General features: G+C 25.5%; 1 protein-coding gene across 1 annotated transcript; it reads right to left on the bottom strand.

Annotated features, from left to right (window-relative positions):
* Positions 1–1339: 1339 nt before the first annotated feature.
* On the bottom strand, positions 1340–2331 carry LOC114381784. The gene has a single exon (XM_028340998.1). It carries the CDS (start codon positions 2067–2069, stop codon positions 1671–1673), a length of 399 nt encoding a protein of 132 aa, XP_028196799.1. The 5' UTR covers positions 2070–2331; the 3' UTR covers positions 1340–1670.
* Positions 2332–12002: the final 9671 nt, after the last annotated feature.

The following is a 12002-nucleotide window of genomic DNA, read 5'->3' as shown; positions in this document are numbered from 1 at the left end:
CTATTATGTTTCACAATTTTCTCAGAGATACATTGAATTTTAAAGATTTTATTCTAATTTTTTATGTTTTTGAAATATATAATTTTGATCCTTTTTTAAAATTTAAAAATTAATAAAACACTAATGTTTATAATGAAAAATTGAAAAAATGATCAAAATAATATATTTCAAAAATTTTAAAATAAAAATTTTAAAAATTAATATATTAAAATAAAATAAAATAACTGTGAAATATAATACATCAAAATTAACATTAAGTTAAAAATAAATAATTTAAAACTATTCGTACATATTAGGGAGTAAGGAAAAGAACAAGAACTATGTAGCAGCATTGCTTCTTTAGGACAGGCTTGAAAACCCATCAAGCCCAACCCATTCATTAGAAGTCCACAAGTTCCAAGTGAAACGAAGAAAAATATATCCCTATGCAGTAAACACTAATATTTATTTAAAAACATGTTTAGTTGAGCTAAATTTAGTGAAATAATTATTTTATAAAAATATTAAAAATTGAAAGGAACAAGTGATTAGTGTTTCAAAATAAGTTAAACCAAGTAACGTGTCAAAATAAAATAAGACTGCGTATAGTGTATAAGTTTCAAAATCAAAAAATATATTCACGGTCTGGTTATTTAAAAGTTAAATGCAATTAATTTTAACAAAATTAAATTTAAATCATCAGGCATAACTAACATGTGTTTAAACTATTTAATCTCAATTATAATTTTGCTTTAAAACGTGTGTGTGTATATATATATATATACATAAAACACCAATTTTTTGAGGCACATGCTGTTGCCAGAAATTTTAAAATGTTTACTATGTGCGTCATAAATTATGAGGATTTCTAATACGATGTAGTTGGCTGACTCGTCTAGATAATCAAACAGAACAATATAATTTAATATTAACAAGAGGTTATTGATTATTTACAATCAAAATATTGCAATCCGACAGTGATGTTTTCTGTGAACTTTGTATATTCATGTTTTTTTTGTCTACTTTTAAATTTGAGATTATACCTTCTATATAATTGTTTACAAATCAAATCACAGAATAAAACTATATTTTATTTTATTTTTAAAATAAACGTTTTGAAGTATATCTGCAATAACTATTGTCCTCCTAAGAATTGGATACTTTAATTAAAAAAAAAGGGTAATAGATCAAATTTTATTAATCAAGAAAAACTCAAGCCAACTTGTGCCCAAGTATCATTAACCTAGGAATTGGATTCTAATTTTGCTTTTGCTGTACACTTGATAATGCTACTAGTATCTATAACATATTGATTGGACTAATTTGGTTTTTTTTTTTTTATCGAGATAATGCTTCGACCTTGAAGGAATATTCTTTTCTAGAATGATTTATTTTATTATAGTAGGGACAATGAGAAAGAAAAGGAGCAGCTAACAAAAACAGCATATGCTCCCAAGCTATTCTAATTGCTGCAAATCACCCAAGATTAAAACAATCCCAAAAATCCAAAACTTTACAAATGAAAAAAAAAAAAAAAAACCATAAAACTTATCCTTCAAAATCACTCCAAAATCATTTTTTCACAATTTTTGTACATGTTCTCGTGGCGATCAACGCGAACGGCAAAAATGGAGATCCTTCTCGGAAAAAAAACACAAAAGTCCTCCATTTCAAGAAAACTGAACAATTATTCAGGGAGACACCAATTCAAGACTATTCTCCCTGCAATAACGTAGCTGCAGCGAGATTTGCCTCTCCATCTTAAGCTGGCGTCTGAAATTATTTATAAACATCTCTGCTCTCTTATCGATATCATCATCGGAGGGACAACTTATGGTCCTCTGAAGGCTATGCGCTGGAGAAACCAAATCCTCTGAATCAGTTTCATCGGAAGCAGTGCACATCATCAACCCTGGTCGGTCGTTGAAACTGATCTGGCGTTTGCTCAGAGAAACGCCGCGGAGAATGGTTGCAGCATGCCACGCGTGGCTGAGTACGGTGGCGTTTAGTAGCAACTTCACCTTCTGCACCGCCACCCTGAGGCGGCTCAATAGAGACGACTTTTTCTTCTTCTTCTCGTTCGTGCTCATAATGTGGGTTACAAGGGCAAATAATGATTAATGTTAACGTGTTATCGTAGTTTGTTGTGGATATTTATAGAAAGATGATGATGACGTGGAGTTTGAAGGAGGACATGGTGGATTGCAGGGGAAGGAAAAGGGTGCTGAAAATATCGTGTACAAATAGATTACCGTGTTTGCGAGTTGCCACAAGTTGCTGCTACGGTTTGGAAACTACATCTATGTATGGTCAAAAGTATGACTTTTTCTCACTTCTATTCAAGCTTTACTTGTTGTTGGTAGACCCAGTTACACCTTGCTATGTAACAATTTTTTTGTTAAAATATTATTGTTACGAAATATTCATTAACTTATGATAATTAATTATTATCGAAGTTAATTAACAAGTTCTTCGTTATTTCAGATTATGCAGGTAGATTACTAACTTGGCCAATAAGTATTGAACTATGATCCATTTCTATACATGAAATGTGATGCAGAAAATAATATAAGCGATCATTTTTTCAAAATCCTAAATATTAATAAGTATACAAACCAAACCCAAACACAAAAGGATCGACAAACAGACACAAGTCAATAATATGGTGTAATTAGTATAGTATTGTCAACATGAAATCGATAATTTATTTTCATACCTAAAGCTTAGCTGTCAACAGGACGTGGTTAGTTTTGTGGCGGCCGGCCAGAGCTTGTCCTATTCCTTCTTTTATGTTTTTATTTCTGTTATTTTGTATCTAATCTTCAAGTTGGGTGAAACTAATAAAACAGAGCGAAATAATAAGAACAGGTAAAATAAAATAATTAAATTACAATTTTAGTTCCTCTTTAATTTACAATCTATGCTCTTGGTTCTCTCTCTTTTAATCTTGATTTTAGTTTTCACATTTAAGAAAATTTGTAATTTTAATCCAAATCTTAATTTTGCATGCTAATAAATTTTATTGTTTATATTTTAATTAATTAAATTATTGTTTGATGATATTATATATAAATATGTCAGGTCAAGAATTCAATTGAAATGAAAAATAAAAATGAAACACGCATAAAATTGAGTATTAATTAAAATTGATTTTTTTAAAATATAAAGAAGTAAAATTTTGAAAAAAAGAAACCAAAATTATAGCTTATAGATCAATAATTAAAGGGAGAGTAAAATTATAAATTAGCTGATAAATTATTAAATCTAACCCACCAAGTAGCTAATTAGACGCGAGTTCCTCGTCGGACATGTGTAAGGCTCTGTTGGGCCTATGTTTCTGTTGGGTGGTTTAATTGTTTTATTGGTCATGGGGCCGACAAAGAGATGATGATGTCTTGTGGATGTAGTAGCCTAACATATGATTTATTCCAATTCTTCCACTTTAAATTTGGTAACCAAGTCATTTTTTAAACTAAAAGCCCAAAAGTTCTGTTTTTGTTGTGTTATTTTATTCTTCCTTTAAGGAGCTATGTGTACTTTCAGATCCATTATCATTGCTAGCCTCTTCGAACATTAGATTGAATCAATTTTTTAAACAAAATTATTTAACCCAATTTTTTATTTTTTAAATTCATCATTCAATCGATTTTGTTTAAAAAATTTATTTGATCTGATCACATTTTAAACACTTTGAATTTATTGGTTTTTTAATCTTAGTCGTACTTTTATGTTCTTAAGAAAAATACTCAATAAATGATAAGATATGTAATAAAAAATAATGTAAAATATTAAATATTTTATGTATTTGTATTTATGCATCTTAAGTCAAATAATTAATAAAAAATAATCTAACCAAATATTTTTTTTTATAAATAGGTATAAGTTGTATGATAATACAAATATGAGTGTTATTATTAAATTATGAAAAAATATATATACATATGTATAAGTTTAATTTAGATTGGATTTGATTGATTTTGAAATTAAATTTGAAATCCGATTTAATTCAATAAAAAAATGGTTTTTATAAAAAAAATTGTTTAATTTTTGGTTTTTGCATTCATTTTTTTTCTTCTCATTGGATTGATGAACACCCCTGCTCATTACATAAAAAAAAATGAAAATATAAGTCATGAAAACATTTGTCTAAAAAAATATGAAAACATAAAATTAAAAGGTAACGTAAGTGCTGTAAAAAAAAAAAGTAACATAAGTACGTGCTTTTTATTTTTAGCTGTGAGGGTTAATACTGTTTTATTCATATATTCCTCTACAAAGCGTTTAGTTGGACAAAATTTGAGAGGGAAGATTCTTTGAAACTTTCAAATTTTATATATAATATTGTATAATTTTATATATGAGTTTTTAATTAAAATTAGACTTTTATTTCATGAACCCCTCTTGTTTTTCTAATATGTGACTTATCAATATAATATTACAACTTTAATTAAAGAGTATGAACAATGCACATCCAAGATATATATCTAATAAACTTTTGTCCCTTTTAAAAACAACTTATTTGGTTCAAATATTTAGAGAAAACAAGGTTAAAATAATTCCTCCTTACTTTTGTCCTCCTTCACTATTTTAAGTATTTTTATGGAAGAAAAACACTTAAAACTTTTAAGTCTTTATGATTAAATTATCTTTAACTTATAAAGTTTTGAATGATTTTTTCTTTATATAAAACTTATAATCACATTTTATGGTATTTTTGCTCTCGCAAACCAAATCAGGTATCAATCTCCACTTTTCCTCTCCACAAATAACATTTTAATGATTTTTTCAGTTAAGATGCATTTTATTACTGTATATATTATTTCACAAGTCACTTTTGGTGAGATTTTCTTTTTCAATAATATTTTTTCATTTAAAATATTTAAATTTTAAATCTTATTTAAAAAGATGGAATTTAATATCATTCAAACTAATAATTTGATGGAATATAAAAAATAATATACTACATATTTTTATATGATTATAATAGAATAAAGTATTAAAACAATGATAAAATTGTCTACATTTTGCTATATACATAACGGTTAGTTTCAATTTAGTCTTAGATATTTACAATAAATTTTTTTAAGAAAATATTTACAATAACTTCATAACAATTGTGATTTAGACCTAGATATTGACGGCAACTTCATATCAATTTCACCGGGAGTGACTAAATCCGTAATTTAAGTCTCTAACTAACTTTCCTATAAAAATTGGAAATAAATGTTTCACGTAAAAAAAATGAAGAGTTACTTTAATTATTAATTGGAAAAAATTATAAATAATTAACTACATTTTTTTGTTATAAAGAATGGAATACAAGGATCTATTTAATAATTTTACATATGAAGAAGTTACGAACAGGAACTTGTGATGAAAAAATATGACATTAAAAAAATATAAAATGGCTCATTTTTAAGAGTTTGATCTGGAACCATTTTTATATTACATCTCACATTCTCACTCAATCTCAATCGATCATGAGTAAAACAAAAAATATTAATAACTTTGAAAATTATTATATTGGCCTGGAAGATGTAAAATTCACTATAGTAATATTTATATATCGAGAATTAGTCTTATGGTTTCCTAGTTTGGATAACTTACTTTTATTGATTAAATTAAAATATTTTTTAAACAGAAGGAAAAGAAAAATCTGTATATAGAAAAATATTTAAGTTTATTATTTTTTGTCAAATATATAATATTTTAAATTTCACAAGTATATAATGTTTACAAAATACAACGAGAGACTCTTAATATTCTCTATCCTGATGTACATGTTTATATAATAAAATACATGGAAATACAAATTACATAAAATAAATTTTATAAAAAAATATAAAAGAGTCAAAGTGAGTAAAAGATTCAAATCCACATTAATCATCAAATTAAAAGTATCACTTGTTCAAAAGAAGGTCGTCCATTTTATTTTTCCAAAAAGAAAACAAATTAAGCAACAGAACAACATAAATTAACATGTTCAGGATATTATACAAATAATATATAAACTCATGTTCCAATTTCACATCCCATCACATCATTGTGTCCTAGTTTTATCTAGCATAAAGTTCTTTAAAGTCATCCATTCAACCATATGCTCCCACAAACACAAGGTTCAAAATCATCATAGGATTCAAACACAAACAACACACAAAGAGTAAGTTATCACATTTCTAAATAGGTAGACATAAACAAAAGCATATATATATATATATATATATATATATATAGCAAGCTCAACTTAACACAATTCGCATCATTTTACCACTCATTGCATAACATCACTTGTCTCAAGGATTTAATCACATTTCACACCTTCACATTAATCATATGTTCATAACAACATATTTCAAGTACAACATAACATCTCACACTCACATAGTTCATTACCCACCATCACGTAACAAGTTACAATGCTCGTTACATAGTCATTATCACGTCTTATGCATCATACATATATCACATAGTAATAATATTAATATGTTATGTTCATATGATTAATCATCTCATTAAAATAGGCATTTAAAATCATATATGTGCCGATGGAGTTTGAATTATACAATACACACAGGTACTCAATTGTTTTCAAAATCATTTTAACTCGTTGCGCCTCAAAGTGATTTAACTCGTGAGGTTCCTACAGGGGATCCCATCACAATACTCGTCGCGCATTAACTCATCGCCCTTAAAGGGTCTTACAGTTGTGTGATTATACAGTTTGTAACTTACAACTCAATGCGTACAAAATCTCAATACACGTGTATTTTTGAATTCAACACATACTCAATTTATCACACACACTCAATCTTAATCACAATGTTATAATTCGAACACAACATATTATCACACCTCATGAATTATATAAATATCACACAATATTAAAATTTAATGACACAAAACATGTATATATTAAATCAAAATATATTATTTTTAATTAAAAAATTTAATAAATAATTAAACTAAAAATGCATTTAAAGTATTTATCGTTGAATATTAATATTTTAATTTCCTTCAATTTAATTTTATTATTTGAACTATTAATTTCTAATTTATTTTAACAGTTCATATACATATGTGTTATAATCGTCAACATGAAATAAACTTATGAGACCAAAACATGACAAAGAATGTTTCCAATAATCTAATTCTCACGCTAATCTAATAAATTTTGTCCAAAACACAAACGAATTATACAAAAATATTTCTCACAACATGAAGAATAAAACTCTTCAAATAATTTCACATAATCATATCAAAATTATAGGTTCAAAAAACACGAAAAATACAAAGAGCACTCAATTTTATCAACCAATTTGCATTAGGGCATCAATTGGCCCGTCAAATATAACAATCTCATGATTATAATCATAAAGGCAGAATTACAATACAATAAACATCCCAAAATAAATCTCAATTTGATCCTCTAAGGATCCCTACACATGTTCATTCTAACCTTAATTACGGTAAGCCCATCCCTTACATGAGAGTTTAATAATGATAGCAGCGTTTCTAGCGGTTCCTTAAGACTCTTCAAGTTTTTTCTCTGGTTGCTCTATTAGACTTTTCAGGCGTTAGAGAAAAGGAGAATAGGTTGGAACCTTAATTTCAGTGTCTCTTATGAGAGGTATTTTTCTCTACAAACATTATTTTATAAATCCCAACAATGGGAACGTGAGAAAATAAGTTTCATATGTGGTGTCCAAATTTCAGGATGGCCAACGGTTAATCAATCTGAAAATTGTAGTTTTACTCGGATATATTTGGATGTATGCGGGAAAAAAAGACATTTTAGGAGAGGAAGAAGTGAGAATGAATTTTAGAGAGAGAGAGAGAGTAGAAATGTACAATAAATATAAAAACTAACCTTATATATCTCTATTTATAACTAGGGTACTCTAAATCTATTATTTATTATTTTTTCTTTATTTTATTATTTTATAAAAATGAACTCTATTTTACTCTTTCATTAAAAAAATAATCAATTAAAGTATCATTTTATTCTATTTATTTTTTAATATTATGAAATCCTTATTTTAATTAATAAATTTTTTTCTCTCATTTATTTAATTTCTAAAAGTTTTATTAATTTTTAAATAAAATTATTTTTATTTATTTTTATAAAAAATGAGATGTTAGATCGTGTTTGAATATGAATGTATGATACACAGTGCCGAGATAAACCTTATTTTAATTTCATAAATATTTGTTTTTTCTGAAAAATATTTAATGTTTTTTCATGGTCATTGTTAACTCATTAGTCAATAATTGCATGTGTTCTATATTCATTGGGGTTGCAGTCTAGGCATGACCCATGTTTAAAAGTTGTAAGCCCATGCTAGAGCTCCGGATAATGCTAGCCCATTGTGACGAAAGAAGTGACGCTAGTGTGACTATAAGATAGAAATGTACAGTGGTACGTGGATTTGGAAACGACAAATTGCGACTGACAGTAACGGTTAGCGTCTGTTTGATTTTATCTATACTATCTGAGAAATGCCATGGGAAGTGCGATAGTATTTGTGTTGGTATTTTTATTGTATTATTATATTGTATTATGTTAAAGAGAAAAATATATGTTTATTTATACATAGTTGATTAAACCGTCTGTAATACATACTTAAATATTATTTTATTTGATAAATGTATTTATGAAATATTGAAATGGTAATATTATTATATTATGTGTTGAATTTTTTTTCCTATTTTTATTCTTAGGGTGTATATATATCAATTATGAGGATTTTGTATATATATTTCAAAGTAAGATATGTGGTAAAGAAAAAAAAAAGAAAAATAGATAAATATATAAAGTAAATATGAAAAAAATGTAGAAAGTAAAGATTATCTAAACATTTATCTAAATATTTTTTCTAATTGTAATTACAAAACAAAAATAATCATTCAAATCATGTTTCCTTTAATGTATTTTTGTGTTTGTTATCATTTTTAAAATATTTATACCCAAAATTAACAAATGATAGAAATATACAGAGGTGTTTATTTTTCCACTAGCATATGATAAATAAGAAAATTCTATGACATTGAAAAAATAATTAATTAATCTTTTTATTTACCTTTTTAGAAGAAAAAACTTAAGAATAATATTAGGTTAAAGTCATTATAGGAACATGTTAGTTTAAAGATATTAAAATTCATATTTTTTTTTTAATGAAACATTCATATTTTAATGACTTGCATAAATTTATTTCATAAACTCCCTTAGGAGGAAAACTCATCCTAAACACCTTACAAAAGTTCAATAAAATTATCTTCTAACATTATCAACTATCGATTAAACCATTTATTCATAATTTGATGTTCATGATCCAAATATAAATTTTAGAAATTTTTTTATCCAAATACAAATTCAAAAACCAATTTTATTATAAATTTGTATGACTAAATACTAAAAGAGAGATATATCATTATGATCTTTACAATTAGTTCTTTTCTTCTTTTACCTTTCCTATAGACTCATGACTATGGATGGAAATGAGCAAGTAGTTTGTCAAGAGCCTTTGACTCGGCCTATTGCTTAACTTGTTTACTATAAAGGTCAAGTTCAAGTTTTTTAAAAAGTTTTTTTGGATAAAAAGGTCAAACCCAAATTATAAATTTTTTTGTTAAACTTAACAAGCCAACATGTTTAAATAATAATAATAATAACTATTATTATTATTAAATAAAAAAATTTTAAAATGATGATTATCATCTGCACTTTAATTTATTGGTTTAAGGCTGTATATTTTGAATTATATTTTGTTTGCTAGCTTTATAGCAACTGACAGATTAACGATGATTATCTATACCATTTATAGTGCTATGAATGTCAGGATGAAGTGACATAAAATACTTAGAGGATTTACTTGCATGTGTAAAGTTTTCAAAAAGAAAAAGACTAAGCTAAAAGGATAATGACCATATTAATACTTTCAAGGAAAATAATGCTTTGTAAGGATATTTTTAGACAATTTAAATATTTTTGTTTGGCTATATTAGTATAAATCATTTATAATCCATATATTTTTTAATATTATGCTCATTTTTTCTTCATTTTATTTTGATATACTTTGTGTTTTAACGACTTAAATTCAATATGATTTTGTTTATCAATCATTTTTGGATTTGTATATTACTTATACAAAAATTTATAAGTTTCTTTTTCTAGTTAGTATTTCATAGGTTTTAAAATAATCGATTGATCAAATACGTTTTTAAACAAGCTTTTAAATAGACTCATAGGCTAAGCGAAACTTTTATGTAAGCCGAGTCGAGCCTTTGATAAAAGCCTATGACAGAGAATGAGTCAAACTGAAGTCTTACCTATTCAACTCAAGTCAAGTAAAACTTGGCTTGCTCGGTTCATTTCCACCCCTACTCATGACATATAAATTTCAAATCCTTCAACTACACACAAAAATGAGAGAAAGAAAATCATAACAATAAAAAACAAAAGAAAATTAATAAAAGGCAAAATTAATTTTAAAAATTAATTAAAAATATAAATAAAAAAAACACACAAGAAGACAAATAAAAAGTTTATAAAATATGAAAGATTTTCTAACTTTATCTATTCCATTCATCCTCTATTCTCTTTTTCATATAAAAACTTTGTCAACGCAAAATATCATATATATGTTTTTACCATCCTTAAATATTAAAAAATGATGCATTTTCATGACTTTTATTCTCCAAAGACACAAAGATAATAAAAAATAATTAAAAAATCATACAATGAATGAAATAAAGAAAAAATTATTATATTTTATTTTCTTTATCTATAAAAAATACTTAAAAATAAACAATAAAATAAATAAAAAAATACTTAAAATAATACTACTAATACTTTTCCATATTTTTTTATTCCTCAAACAACGTTGTAAAAACATTAATTAGCATTATTCTACACTTTTTTTTCTTTTCATTTGTCCATTGTTGAAAAAAATATTTATTTATTGCGAACATTAAAACAATATTAGCTATTTTTTCAATTATGTTCTTTACACACCTATCATGAATCTAGAAGAAAAAAAGTAGTGGAAGTCATAGAAAGTTAAAAATAATTTTAATATAATTAAAAATATTAGTTACATTTTTTAATTTATGTATTACTAGTTGCATGATCCGTGCATCAATGCCCGGGTAATTGTTTTAGCAAGTAAAATTATTTTATTGTATGATAAAAAAAATCAATTTTGTCGTTAAAATATAACATGATTTTAAAATAAGGAATTTTTAAAAAAATTATAATTATTAAATGATTATTTTAATAATTTTTTAAAAGAATTTTAATAATTTTATAATTATATGATATCCGAAAAATAACAATTTTTAGAGCAAGCATTTTTTTACAATGGATAAAAATAGAAAAAAACTATATGAGGAATACTTTGACAATGAGGAAATGAAATCAATTATGATAGCACAAATAGATCAAACATTTTTGTATTTTGGTCAAATATCATGTATAGAAGAAGAAAGAAAAACATAAATAGAGCAAACATTTTACTACTGAGGTCAGTATAATGAATTAAGCCCATCCCAAATTGTTTTAACAGCTCGAACCAAAACAGATTGGCCGAATTTAAAAATGTAGCAACAACGGCCCTAGGTCATAGCCATTTCTCAAAGTGTAAGGATTTTTGCTTTTGAGTTAAGAGGAACTGAGCTGATAGCATTCCTTAATTTATGTATCATACTTTTAAATAAACAAATACAAAGAAATAGAGGAATTAATTATGAAGGTTAAAATTATTTTTGATTGTAGATATAATTAAAATTGACTACAAGCACATACAATTGAAAGAATTGTCATGTGCCAAAAAATTCTAGATACAAGACATGGTAAGAACTTTCAATTTATACATTAAAAACTTAACATGGAATTAAGTTGAAGTGTTGCTTAGTGTTTTTTTGTCTTAAAAACTTTTTTTTTTAGTCTTCTTGTTCCTAATAGATTCTGATGAATCTAAAATTTAATTAAAAGATAAATAAAATCTGAAAAATTATTTTCACTAAAA

Source organism: Glycine soja, chromosome 13, assembly GCF_004193775.1.
Source record: "Glycine soja cultivar W05 chromosome 13, ASM419377v2, whole genome shotgun sequence".
Lineage (NCBI taxonomy): Eukaryota > Viridiplantae > Streptophyta > Magnoliopsida > Fabales > Fabaceae > Glycine > Glycine soja.
The sequence above is the reverse complement of the archived record's forward strand: the minus strand, read 5'-3'. Positions and strand labels throughout refer to the sequence as shown.